Source organism: Rhyacophila brunnea, unplaced genomic scaffold (assembly GCF_057557595.1).
Source record: "Rhyacophila brunnea isolate RB1 unplaced genomic scaffold, BYU_Rbru_1.0 scaffold_24, whole genome shotgun sequence".
In the NCBI taxonomy this organism is placed as follows: Eukaryota; Metazoa; Arthropoda; class Insecta; order Trichoptera; family Rhyacophilidae; genus Rhyacophila; species Rhyacophila brunnea.
The window spans coordinates 3,202,140-3,217,417 of NW_028232904.1; the positions used below are offsets into that span (position 1 = coordinate 3,202,140).

At 32.9% G+C, this 15,278-nt stretch overlaps 1 protein-coding gene across 1 annotated transcript in view; it reads right to left on the minus strand.

Annotated features, from left to right (window-relative positions):
* Positions 1–15,278, minus strand: part of sei (potassium voltage-gated channel seizure) — a 297,653-nt gene that overhangs the window by 26,279 nt on the left and 256,096 nt on the right. The window contains exons 4-6 of the mRNA XM_085951095.1: positions 11,011–11,165; positions 5,842–6,086; positions 4,115–4,233 (exon numbers count right to left, since the gene is read on the minus strand). Coding sequence (XP_085807221.1) covers positions 4,115–4,233; positions 5,842–6,086; positions 11,011–11,165 — 519 coding nt within the window. The remainder of the gene's footprint in view (positions 1–4,114; positions 4,234–5,841; positions 6,087–11,010; positions 11,166–15,278) is intronic.

Sequence of the window (15,278 nt, forward strand, 5' to 3'; positions counted from 1 at the left end):
AATATCTACTCCATCCCTAATATAAGGTTTGCGTACTAAAGAACAGGAACAAGAAAGGTAAAGAACCACCGGACAAATAAGAATATGAGCTAAGAAAAACGTTGTGATAAAATGGAATAAGTACTAAAAAATTGCGCTTTATTAAATTAATCAATAATACAAAAGCGGTTTGTTTATAGTTAGATTGTAGTTTCTGTTATTTAAAGAGCAGAAACAATGCGTGGGTATTCTGCGAAAAAGCACTAAGTCAAAATTTTGCTGTTTTGACTTATTGATGAGGTAATCTTATTAAGAGTACGCTCTATAGTCTACAAAAACACACACAGTCATATCTATAAAACTGGCGAAGATAATTTATGTTATAAGTCAAAAAGACATACATCTATTCAGAGAAAAGGCACTAAATCAAGGCCTGAACAAAAACGATGCATGAGTGCGAGTGAGAAAGTATTCGGCACCCTTACAATTTCTGCGACACGCGCTAGAGTAAGATAAAAGGTCTACATAAGTGTGAGCCAGTTTCCAAAAATATCGCCATCAAATCGGGGCGAAACGCTTCACATAGCGTCGATAACTTGCGAGCTCGTGTTGCTAAAATTTATATTTTTTGTGTTAAACATAAAGTCAGTGGTAAATATTTTTAGTTAATTAAGTAGAAAAGATAGTTCTGTGTGTTGTCTTAAAATTTAGTAGCCGTACTGATAAGCATGAAGATGGTATTACGTTTCATAGGTAAGTTGATACATGTTCGTGATAATTTATTTGTATTTTATTATATATTTTAATATCAGTGACATAGTGTTTCTTTAAAATAACTTAAGTTATGGATATCTTTATCTAATGGTTGCATTTTGACCGCTTAAAAATACTATATAACGTTAAAAAATAGAAAATTATATTTTAATTCTGAGCGTCTAGTGCGAGCACTTTGGGCGAGCACTAGCGAAATGGTCTATGGTCTCGAACATTTGTAGACGAATGTGTTCGCTCGCCCACAAACCAAACGCAAGGCACGCGGCTTCATTTAGCAATGCAACGGATGGCGTCTAGATTTATATATAGTCTAAGCACTAAATGGACTTAGTGCATTTGCTTCTCTCATTCTCAGGCTATATTCACAAAATTCTGCGTGCGAAACTGCACTAAGTCATACTCAAAAGCAATATCGCAGAAAGGAATTTGCCATCTATAAAATATAAAATAAGTTAAGACCGTCCAAAATTTCAAACTCGATTATCACAAAACTAGTATTTTTGACTTAATGCTTATTCGCAGTATACCCACGAATGGTTGTTTTAAAAACACTGGTTTTGAGGCCTCGTAATAAAGAAATACTTCCTCGCAATCCTTGGAGAAGGGTACCTAACTAGGCTTACCATGCATCCCGATTTGACCAGGATTTTTCCAGTTTGACGATAGGTCCAGAAGTCTCCGCCGATTTATTATTTTTTCCCGGTTTATAATGTTATAGTAGATATGTATTTTCTGAACCACATGTAATAGATCGATAATTTAAACACTGTGCCATCTGTATTTAAAATAAAAAATATATAAAGAGTTTGTTTATTCATGGGGGAGCTGCCAAAAGTTGTTAAGTCGATAATTTAGGTATTTAAAATTACTTTTATTTTGTTAACTGTCAATTAATGGTGGAACTCCATTGTATTGTTGTTTAATTTAATAAAACGATTTTTTTTGTAGTACTTATTCCACTTTTAATCAATAAATTAGGGCCGGTTTCGTCCGCCTCAGAGGGACATTTTCAACTTGAAAAATGTGTTGAAAATGTCCCTCTGAGGCGGACGAAACCGGTCCTAATTTATTGATGAAAAGTGGAATAAGTACTACAAAAAAATGCGTTTTATTAAATTAAACAACAATATTTAAAATTAACAAAAGATTATGTGTCCATATATAAATAAATGTATCCTAGAAAAAAAATCAACGTCATTCGATATATTATAGAACATGTATATAAAGCACAAAGAAATAATCATTGTGTCTGATTTTAGAGAGCTTGTGAAACATTCAAATTGAAATAATTATTCCATGCCATGATTTTGATACTTACCAACTTTTGGCAGTAACCATATGAATATTGTGTTTGCTTAAGGGGGGACATGCTCGTCGAAGGTCAAAATTGAGTTTTTATTGTATTTTCAATCCATGATCCTGGACACTCCTTAAACGTTGTAGATAATCTATTTATATAATTTTGAAGCCTTATTATCCTTTATAGTTATTTTAAACATTTGATGACTGCATAAAGTATTTTTGTTACATAAAATAGTATTCTTTTAAACCTCTCGCTCTAATGTTTTAGAATATAGTCATATTTAGGTACATAACTGTGCAGTGGTGTTAAGATTTTTTACGTTTATTAATTTTTAAATGCATTTATGAAACCATTAGTATAATTTATTACTAGATATTTTTTGTAAAATATTCACGATAAAAAATTATATTGATAATCTCTGTGATCCCAAATTTGACAAGAATTAGGCATTTTATTATTCAAAAAATGGGCAGGATTAACACATCTGAAGATAATTCTATAGATACTAATTATAAGCTATGTTTTTGACCATTCAAGTGTAATACACATTCTACGAATAATGATTGCTTTATAATAATTATTAACCTAAGTATAAAGTAGTGTTTTTTTGAAATACGCCATTTCTTTTGTCATTCCCTGGTGGTTAAGCTACAACATACGGCCGTAGCCATAAATTGACAAACTATAATTAAAGTAGGGAGTAAAATTATGTTAACGCACGTGTTTGAACATATACCTAACCGAATTTTTTTTTATTTTTTTTTAAACGGTACATGTTCAAACACGCGCGTTAATATCATTTTACTTGCTACTTCAATTATAGTTTGTCAATTTATGGCTACGGCCGTATGTTGTAGCTTAACTACTGGGGAATGACAAAAGAAATGGCGTATTTCAAAAAAACACTACCTTATTCTTAGGTCCATAATTATTATAAAGCAATCATTATTCATAAAATGTTTATCACACTTGAATGGTCAAAGACATAACTTATAATAAATATCTTTAGAATCATCTTCAAATGTGTTAATCTTGCCGATTTTTTGAATAATAAAATGCCTAATTCTTGTCAAATTTGGGATCACAGAGATTATCAATATAATTTTTTATCGTGAATATTTTACAAAAATTATCTCGTAATAAATTATACTAATGGTTTCATAAATGCGTTTAAAAATTAATAAAAGCAAAAAATCTTAACACCACTGCATAGTTATGTACCGAAATATGACTTTATTCTAAAACATTAGAGCGAGAGGTTTAAAAGAATACTATTTTATGTAACAAAAATACTTTATGCAGTCATCAAATGTTTAAAATAACTATGAAAAATAATAAGGCTTCAAAATTATATAAATAGATTATCTACAACGTTTAAGGAGTGTCCAGGATCATGGTTTGAAAATACAATAAAAACTCAATTTTGACCTACGACGAGCACGTGGGCCGTTAACAAATTGTAATAATAATTATCATATCAAGAGTCTTTGTTTATGTACATCTCTGGCAATGACATTAATCTCTAGTGTTGATTTTAATTAACAGTGTAAATCTTACTACAAACGCATCTTAAATATGACATGTCTTGCAGCTAATTTAATCGCTAGGATAAAATAATCATCTTAGATTTTACGTGAAGGATCGTTGGTAAGGATTTCCGTTGCCGAACACATAACAGTATAAATGCATTACTTGTTAAGGCTATACTTCAGCTGAGGCATGGTCTAAAAAGATCGTGCAGAATGTGCAAACGACGCGTGACGTACAAAACATAATTTGTTATAAAATTTAGCATGTGTCCATTATGTTTATTGTTATATAGTAGTAATAATAATAATAATATATTCATTGACATGTTTTCTCTTTCGCGTAAATGCGTAACGTTTTTTAGTCATCTTTACACGATTTAAGAATATATTCCTCCGACGCCATCACCAAACAAATTGACGTGATCACAGCTCGACTATCGCTCTCCGATTGACAATGAGTGCGAAATTATATCCCACCTATTGTTGAAAACTATTTTCCGTTTCACTGAAGTATGCTCTTAATACAAACCTGGTGAAATCTGATGAATTCTCGTACTCTAAGGATCTGTGTATGGTATCTGGCTGTTCCCGAGTACAAGCGTTGAATGATCGCCGACACATTACCAAATATGCTGGCGTACATGAGGGCTGAAATCAGAGAATGGTAATTTTAAGGGTTGAATAATATATCCAATGACATTAATATGGACGAAGCATCTAGAAAATAAAATGACACTCACTTTGTGTCGGGTCTGCCGGATGGCGAAATTCATATTTTAATATCGGTATCCTACGCTCAAATGAAAATTCTACTTGCAAGCGGTCTGGCGACACCGCTGGGTCTGCCCATATAAAATTTCTGACTGTCAGGTTTCGACTCCACCGTTATTATTGTGTTACAAAATGCCAATGTGCCTAGTTAAAAATTGTAAAAAAATCTACTAAACACTCCAAGAAAGATGGGATATCACTTTGCATGTGTTAGTATTATTTATTATTTATAAAATGCCATTTTAAGATATTGATGAATGTTTATTCAATGCAATTGAATGACAGGAACCATTGGACAGTCAGTCGCCTGTGATTCGCTGGGCTCACTTGCGTCTAATCTCCGAGAAGTCGTAAGTAACCGAAAATCTGTTTCTAACGCAATGAGTCATGACACTAATACGCCATTGCAATAAAGGTTATATTACTATAAATTCTCGAAGCTTGTATCGCATAATGGAAACGGATACGGCAATGGTCACGTGACATCTACCTATACATCTGTGAATGACTTTCATGCACAATTTCTCGTGCGCGCCGGGTATTAAGTGAGTCGTCCATTTAATATGTCATTGAATATATCACACAAACTGCCCTCATAAAAATAATAGTCTTATTAGTAAGTATATTAAGGCCACGAACAAGTAGTAACTACCCCGTGAAAGAGCAAACTTTCATCTATTTCACATATATTATATTATGCTCTCGACCGTCGCTACCACCCTGTGTACTGCATATATAGCACTATGAAAACGCAGACATGACATGTTGGTTGTAGAATATCTTACATTCTAACTAAACCTTCTTTCTTCTTCGTTGACCATGTCCGATCAAATAAGATCATATGGGCCTCCACAGAGTGGAGGTTTGTAGTAACAGATTTAGTTTTTACGAAAAATGGATGTCAGCCACTTGCTCAACCTATTAGGTCCATACTCTGACTGATACACAAATTGAAAAACGATATGTGAACTTGCCAGACACAGGATTCGAACCTAGGACTCGCGACGCTATAGGCCGACGCTTAAATCACACGGCCATCGTGGTCTAACTAAACCACTGGTATTCAAAGTGAGGTAGATACGCAATTTGGTACCTTCTCGAAATTAGGCAGTTTCGCTTGCAGATAATTTGGGTTACAAATTCTTAAAAATAATTTGTACACGATCAAAATTAAATTTAATATTAGATATCAGGAGGTAGGTAGGTAGGTACTGTAGTTATTTTGTTATTAATAACGCGACTAAATTACAATGCGATCCAAGTAAGTTTTTTCTGAGCAGAACTGTATTATTGACTGCGAGCGTTAGTTAAAGTTTTTGTCGATAGATGTTACTATAGTACTATATGTTATGTTTATTTAAACTAATGAAAAGTTCAATTATTAATAATTATTTGACTTTGATACAAAATCCAGAATGTGGATTATATATTTGTATATCTACCATGTAGAAGTGGGTCAGATCAATGAAGGAAGTCAACACTTACATCCGACTAACATGACGAATATGGTGAATCCCTTCTCGGCGTCGGTGTTGGGCGCCACGTTGCCGAAACCGACGCTGGTGAGCGACGTGCACGTGAAGTAGAGCGCCGTGATATAGCGCGACCGAAGCGTAGGCCCTCCACCAGTCATGTTGGGGAAGTACTCCGTCTCCATATCACGCGCCAGGCTGTGGAGCCAGCCGATGCTAGACGTCAGCTGGGGGCGCTCGAAATTACCTATTGCGTACCTGAAAGCCGAGAAACATGTCTTTAACTCAGAGTCGGTGTTTCGTATATATGGTTTTGCAGAGTTTAGTACAACTTGTGTGCTTAAAATATCATAATATCTTTAGTAAATTCACCTATTGGGTTTATTCATAACAGAAACCTAAAATACTAAGACATCTTCAAGAGTCCATAGACATCTTACTTTAGGTGACGTAGCTAACGTTTCCTACTTACTTATTTATCTGGCGCTGCAGACCATTCAACTCTTATCCTGGGCCAGTCGTATTAGATCCCCAATGCCTTGGACATTCACCCACTTACTGAGAATGCGTACAGGGATTCCAATAACGAATGAAAATACCAATGCCAGTTATTTTGGTATTTCAGTAATACCAATAAGTATCTACCAATAAATATTGATATAAAAATCTCTTTAAAATATTAATATTTTATAGAAAAAATATCTAAATATGTACATCTTTAGTAATGTCTGAGAAGAATTCTGCAGTTTTTTTGACATATTGTCAGGCGCGGACTGGACCACCTGGAGAGACTGGTAGTTTTGGGTAGCCTTCAGGGAAGGCGAAGCAGAGGAAGAGCGTCTGCGCGATGGAGCGACCACATGAAAGAGCTGACTGGGTGCACCATCCATTCTGCCCTGAGAGAAGCGGAAGATCGAGAAAGATGGAAAGTCTTGGTCGCTCAAAGGATGGCGAAATTTAAATGTGGCCACGATCCTAAGCCATGAGTGCACGACCAAGAAAATAAGTTGTACGTAAAACATTTCACCGTGGCACAGTTCGCCGTCAGCTTTCTTATCGAAAAGAGATGGCCGTATACTATAAGGTCTCCAATTATATTAGATTCAATATGAACATTAATTCAATTTTCATAGATGATTTTGGCAAAATTCATGAATTCAAGAATGAAACCCTAACCTAACAAAAAGAATCCAGTATATAGGCTATTTAAAAAAAAAATTGCTACTGGCTTCCTGTAAAGTGTAAACCGATAAGAACCGTATTTTATTTAGACATAAATTTTATGTCAGTACTATACGACCCAAAGAGGTTGGACGGTCTTTAATATACGGCAATATATTGCCGATACAACATTTCACGGTGAAGTGTGATACAGCGGAATACGTACAAGTTTCCGGACACGAGATAGAGTACGACAATTACATATTGGGAATTGAGATGCAGCGATTTTTAAATTGAATACTAAGATTGCGACACTAGCACTACTAGTATTATTAAGTAGTACTGCACTCTGTTAGGTAGGCTTACATACGGCTATATATTTCCGATACAAAATTTCACGCTGAAGTGTGACACGGCGAATTGCATACGTACAAATTTCCGGACACGCGGAAAGAAAGTGTCTAGTAATTGATTTTAGAAATAAATGTTATACCCTATTTATTTTTTTTTACAAATACGAAGGCAAAGAAAAAACAAATTACATCAATTTGTCCATCTAGCTGTCGGGATATTTTTTTCAGAGCGATTTATTTATCCGTTTTTTTTATTTCAAAACGCAAACTCTTAAAAAATAAATAAAACACTTGGTTTATAGCAGCGATGTACAATATTTCAGTAGGGCCCAGTGGCGAAGGGTGGAGGTAGGCTGTTATTTTTCTTATTGTGCCATCCCCTAGCGGAGGTCGGCCACCATCAAGGCGATCTTATTTTTGTCGTCTGCTACCCGGAACAGTTCGGTGGAGCTGCACTCGTACCAATCACGGAGGTTCTTAAGCCACGAAATGCGGCGCCGTCCTCTACTACGCTTCCCATTGATCTTTCTTTGAATGAAAAGTTGAGGAATGCTGTTTTTGGGCTGTACAATGTACGATGTACAATGTTTAGGCAGGGTTTAATTATTTTTTGAAAACTAACCAACACCATCTGTAAATTGTAGTCTTAGTTCAATAAAAACAAGAAGGTACATATTATGACTAATAATGTTATGTTTAATGTGCACTATTTATGTCGAATTTTAACAACCTACATCCATCCTCCACCACTGGAAGGGCCAATTTAGACGTAGATGATTGAAAAAACACAAGTGCGCCTGTAACCAAAAGGAGTAAATCGAATTTAAACTCAAATCTATTTTATATCTGAAGAGGATGCTGAGATAAACAAAAAGGATTTCAAGTTATACATATTTATATTTTTGTAAAATCGATGTTTTTAAAATATATATGAAAAATATTTAAACAATGGATTAGTCAAAAATTTCTTAAGGCCCTCAGCGTACGTCAAAATAGAGCTTTTATGCTATTTTCAAAGCATGATCCTGGACATTCCTTAAACGTTGTAGATAATCTATTTACATAATTTTGAAGCCTTATTATCTTTTATATTTATTTGAAATATTTGATGACTCCATAAAGTATTTTTATTACATAAAATAGTATTCTTTTAAACCTCTCGCTCTAATGTTTTAGAATATAGTCATATTTCAGTACGTCCGTGTGAAGTGGTGTTAAGATTTTTTATATTTATTAATTTTTAAAAGAGTTTATAAAACTATTAGTAAAATTTATGTTGACATCATTATAGTGAAATATTTACAATAAAAAATTATATTGATAATCTCTGTGATCCCAAATTTGACAAGAATTAGGCATTTTATTATTCAAAAAATGGGCAAGATTTACACATTTAAAGATAATTTTAAAGATACTGATTATAAGCTATGTTTTTGACCATTCAAATGTGATAAATATTCTACGAATAATATTTGCTTTATAATAATTATTGACCTAAGAATAAGGTAGTATTTTTTTGAAATACGCCATTTCTATTGGCATTTCCCAGTGACTAAGCTACAACATACGGCCGTAGCCATAAATTGACAAACGATAAATGAAGTAGGGAGTAAGATCATGTTAACGCGCGTGTTTGAGCGAAGCTTAGAAAACTTAATAAACTAAATTTTAATAATAAATATGACCATAAAATATATGTAATTATAAGATGGGGTCCTGCGACAAATTCACATTTTTTACAATGTAAGCGTATCTTTGATTTAAAATAAAAAACATTTTTCTTTTTGATGTTTTTAGATACATATTATTTATCAATTGACACAGTTGAAATTGTAAATTATAAAAAAAATGTCTCAAATTGCGAGCTTCGTATTTTTCCGCTGGTGCCTCTGGTAGGTAAAGACATCGCCTTAAGGCCACACCTTAGTTGAGACACGGTCTAAAAAGATCGTCGCTAGGCGATGCGCGGATTGCGGGTCGCAGGTGCAAATGAGGCATGTCAAACCAAATATAATTTGTCTTATAAATCCAACATGTGTCCATTTAATGTTCTGTTTGTGTTTTATCAGTAACAATAATAATATATTCATTGACATGTTTTCTTTTTAAAGTAAATGGGTAACGTTTTAAGTCATCTTTACACGATTTAAGAATTATTACGGCCGTCGCCATCACGAAGCAAAATGACGTATTTCCAGCTCTACATTCTCTCTCCGAATGGGAGCGAGTGCAAAATTTCGTCGCGCCTATGGTTGAAAATTATTTGCCGTTTCACTGATGAATCACCTTAAGCAAGTGAAATGTATAAATATTCTAAACTATTTGGTTGACAACAGTTAGTACCCTTCCAATGGTTATAAGGAGTTGTGAACTATTGGCGTAGAGGTTGTAATTCTCGTCTTTTCGATTCTCTAGATTAGAGAATTCGTTTATCTGAGTGAGCTCAAGATTGGTTTATTGGTTTCTTGAGAATAATTTTCGAAAATATGTTTTGAGCTCTCTGGGGAAAGATCAAATGATTTTCTCTGCTGGGAAACTGTCGGAGGTTCTTTTCGAGCTGTCAAATATTATTAGAAGGTAAATTTTAAAAGCTTTCTTATCGCAATGGAATATGAAAGCTTTTTAAAAAGTCTGGTTTAATGGAACAACGTTTTTGTAAGCCAACATTAACGCAATTAAATAAGAATTTCATATAAGAACAACCAGTTAAATTGGTCGTATATAGGATGCTCGTAGTTTAATTGATAAAGCACATTGGCACGGATCCAGAGGTTAAAGTTCAAGTTCCATCGGAATTTGTATTTAAACGTATCCGGAAACTTGTACGTATGCAGTTCGCTGTATCACATTTCACCGTAAAATGTTGTATCGGAAATATATGGCCGTATATTTAAATATTTAAGACCGTCCAACATCTTTAGGTCGTATAGTAAGTACTGACATAAAATTCATGTCTAAATAAAACGAGGTTCTTGTCGGTTCACACTTTACAGGAAGCCAGCAGCAAACAAATTTTGAAAATAACCGATATACTGGATTCTTTTTGTTAGGTTAGGTTAGGTTAGGTTAGGTTAGGGTTTCATTCTTGAATTAATGAATTTTGCCAAAATCAGCTATGAAAATTGAATTAATGTTCATATGGAATCTAATAAAAGTGGAGACCGTAGCTATAGAATACGGTTGATTCTTTCCGATAAGAAAGCTCACGATGAACTGTGTCACGGTGAAATGTTATACGTACAATTTACATTTAACCTCCTTTATCTGCTCTTTAAAAGATTGATGGGTTCGTCCTATGCTTTGTCCAAGAAATACAAATCATTCGGCGCCCATGTTTTATTAGATTCAATATGAATGTTTATAGATGATTTTAGCAAAGTTCATGAATTCAAGAATGAAAACCTAACCTAACCTAACAAATAATGCAGTATATCGGCTATTTTCATTTTTTGTTTGCTGCTGGCTTCCTGTAAAGTGTAAGTGAGAGAGACGCAGGTTCAATTCCTGCTGGGTGCCTTACTTTTTCAAAAAAGATTTTTTCTATTGGTTATAATATATTTTCTCAGGAGTGTTTTAAAAATTATGTATGTTCAATAATTAAAATGCTACATTCTTAAATCTTGTGAATTATTCGTTGAATAAAAAAATAGATAATGAAAAATAATTACCATATACACGCCAGCCAGTGCGCTATAAGAACGAACGTCGCCATGAGCAGGAGTAGCACAGCGGTTCCATACTCCGAATACCTGTCGATCTTCCTCGCGACCCTCACCAGCCGGAGGAGCCTAGCCGTCTTCAGGAGACCAATCAGCGTCGTGGTCTGTGAACAGCGGCATAAGGATATTTCCACTTACAGTTAGTATACCAAGATATAAAGCCACACCTTCGTCAATGAGCCAATTAATCAATGTACCCAAATAGGTATTATAATCTTTGATAAAGCCTACGACTCAATTGTTATGATTTATCAATACAAAACGTCCTAATGTTATCTGCACTATTCCAAAAGCTCACTAGTAAATTCGCCGAAAGTAATTGATCGAAAAGACAATTGTCCGATGGTAAAATATAATGAATCTGAATGTAAATATATTGTCATTGGTGAAGAATGGAGGTAGGCTGTTAGGATCCGACATAACTAGTGCACACTAAACTTTGTCAGCCATACGTATTTGTTTTCATTGAACTAATACTAGAAATTGCAGATAGCGTAGGTTTATAATTCAAATTAACCCCGCGTAAACCAAGCTATAAATAAAATCTTCGTCTATCTATGAAATATTCTTAATTTATTATGGTTTGGTTTAGGCAGGACTTATGACAATGTGTAGATAGTTTTTGTTAGTTTTTAAAATTCAATCAAATCTTGCCTAATCCAAGCCATAGTAGATAATAGTAAAAAAATATACATTTACCTATAAAATATCTAAAAATATGCCATTAAATAATACATAATTTTAGATTTTTAATAGATAGAAGAATATTTTTTACTATTGAGGTTTAGCAGGGCTTAATAAATTTAAAAAAAAAACCAACAACATTTTTAATATATTGTATTCTTAATTCAACGATAACCAATAAGTACGACTGAAAAGTGTGCACTATTTTTATCGGGTCACGCATAGTATACCAAAACTATTATGGTATGGTTTAGGCAGGGTTTAAATTGATTTTTAAAAATTAACCAACACTATCTGCAATTTGTAGTCGTAGATCAATGAAATCAAATAAGTATGACTGACAAGGTTTATTGTGTATTATTTTATGTCGAATCTTAGCAACCTACCTCCACCCCTTACCTTGAGGTGGTTAATTCGATTTGTTACTTGCATTTACAAAAAACGTGTATTTTGCAGGCACAACATGATAATTCCTTTTATTCACTTTATTTTGTGGTTGTTTGTCGTTTATTTAAAATAAATATATTAAATGTTGTAATGAACCTAGAAGGGTTATTAAGAAGTATGTATAATATAATAAAACACAATACTATAATATATAGCTATAAATATCAGAATCTGTTTTATCCATTCATCAGTTGAGAGTGTTCTGTTAAAGTAAGAAAACCAGATTATAAGTAGTATTTGTTCTGTTTTTTTAATCAATACGTACAATTATTTTTCACCAATGACAGTTTGATTACGCCATTAAAGTGATTGATAGGTATTAGTGTGTTTTAATCATGATTGTAAAATACACATTTTCATTGAGACAGTTAACAAATCGGACAAAACACATTAACAGCACAGTAAAGTGAAATATTCGTTAATAAAAAATGAAGTAGGGTAGTTAAATTATATCTTTCTGATTCTGTATAAAAATACGAAATAATACTACTTAATAATTAATGGCGTTGCTGCCAAAAGTTTTTAAGTCGATAATTAAGGTATTTACAGTTAACAACAGATTAATATGTGTCTATATATAAACCTAAATATGAGGTCACCGATATAGTTATAAAACATGAACATAAAGCACAAAGAAATAAATATATTATGCCTGATTTTAGAGTGTATGTCAAACTTCAAATTGCAATTACTCCATAACATGATCTTGAGACTTACCAAATTTTGGCAGTAATAATGGTGATTAAAGATAAGTCTTGAAGGCAAAAGCAAGTTATTATGCTATAAACTAAAGAGAGGGTGTATTTTGTGATTATCCGTCCCCTTGAACAACAGCGGTGTAATGTAAATTACTTTATTTCATTTTATTATTGTTTATTTCACTAGAAAAATTTACTACCACTGTCTTGCGATGTTAGAGAAATAATATTCCAATTGACTGCAATTACTCCATAACATGATTTAGAAACATACCAACTTTTCGAAATCATGTTAGGTATGGAGTAATTGCAATTTTTTGTTTGACTTACCCTTTAAAATCATGCATAATGCTAATTTATTTGTGCGTTATGCGCATGTTCTATCTATACTTATATAAGATGACCTTTAATTTCTTTTCTAGTATACGTATTTATATCATATAGACACACAATCCGTTCTTAACTTTAGATACATAAATTATCGACTTATCAACTTTTGGCAGTATTAGTATATACTTGTATTTTTGATGAAACGTATTTTCGGCTAATTGTCATTTCGATCAATTGCAAATTGTATAAATCGTACTTTACCGAACGATTTATGGACGAGTTTAATTAAATACTTATTACAGTTTTTATTTTTAATAAAAATGTAATTGAAAAGGATTTACTTGTTTAAAATTTACCGCCAAAATATCTACTTATAATTATTATGATTAAATTAATCCTGTGGAATAATATTTAATTTAGCTAGCACAATTGTCAATTAATAAAAGCGTTGGAAATTCTACATTTAATTAGTCATTGTTTACGATAATAAAAATATGACTATTTTCAAAAATCAAATATCTAACTTAAAATCTAATATGTAATGTTTGGATGATTATGTCGTCTCATTAAAACAAGTTAATAAAACAACTTGTATTTATTAAAAAAATAAATGTTTGTTTTAACGGCAATGGTTTGAAATAATTTGGGATTATACTCGGGTTTCTCTTGTTGAAAAATAATACTTATATAATAGGTAAGTAATACAAATACTGTGGTTTAAATAAAAACATAATTATCAGTGCTTGGTTAATTTGTTGATCTCAAGTAATACTTAATATTAAAATCATTGATGTAATATAATATATACACTATGATATATCTACATACATATAACTACGGATAGCTAAAATGTTGCTAACTTAAAAATATAAATAATTATTATAAATAGTGCTTTTTTCTCCTTTCGTGCGAGTATTGGTTATATCGTTTTGTTTGCTTGTCGTTGATTTATGGAAAGTAATAATAATAATTAATGTGTAAGATTCTGAAATAGTGTTGATTGATTTTTTGATTAAGCTTTATACGTATTCAGGAATTGAGATCAAGATCACTCGCATGGTCGTAAAATTATGTATTAAACTACACATTGTTGACGTTGTAATATCAGAATTATCATTTCATCACTCCAGTTCTAACTAGTTGTTCAAAATCATAATTCAATTGAGTTAAAATATTGAAGACAAATGTTGGTATGTTTGGTTGTGTGGTTGTTGTTTGGGCTCCTCAGATTATTGCGCCTAGTGGGGGGTCTCTGCCCCCCCTGGCCCCCTCAGATGATGGTTACTTAAACCCTGACGGCTACAATTATTAAACATGGATACATGCTTTGATTACTGATTCTATGAATGCTGGCTGTCCCAAATGCCAATCTCTGTTGCTAACGAATTATATACGACTATTTCCTTATTCATATAGTATACGCTTTATAACTTTGCACTTTTTTACTGCACTGATATGCCTCTTCGACTGATTACCTCGCATTAAATTAGATCAAAATATTATATTCACTTGTATTAATATATTTAGTCATAAATAAATAGGTAAATCTATCTATATATATAAAACAAAGTCGGGTTAGTTACACCATTTATAACTCAAGAACGGCTGGACCGATTTTTATGATCTTTGATTTGTTGGATTTGTTTCCGCCCCGAATAGCAGAATAACTATTAAAACATCGGATAAAATCACGGAAAAAAATTTTCTCATACATTTTGTATGGAACGGCTTTTCACTGACTTCGATGAATTTTTTTATTCGTCTCGGCCTCGAGAAGTTTCCTCGCGAATTAGAAAAGTAAGAAAATCACAAAAAAATTAAATCCGTATACAACGCCATCTCTGATACATGACAGAAACAAAACATGGACAAGAATGAACATGGCGTTGTATGCTGGTTCCGATGGTGCAGTGTGCCCAACATTTCGTGCTGCATGTCAACAGCTCAGTTTGCTTGAAAACGATACTCATTGGGACATGACAATCGCTGAAGGAATTGTTTCTGCATTTCCAAGTCAGATACGCACATTGTTTGCTATCATTATTTCGACATGTTATA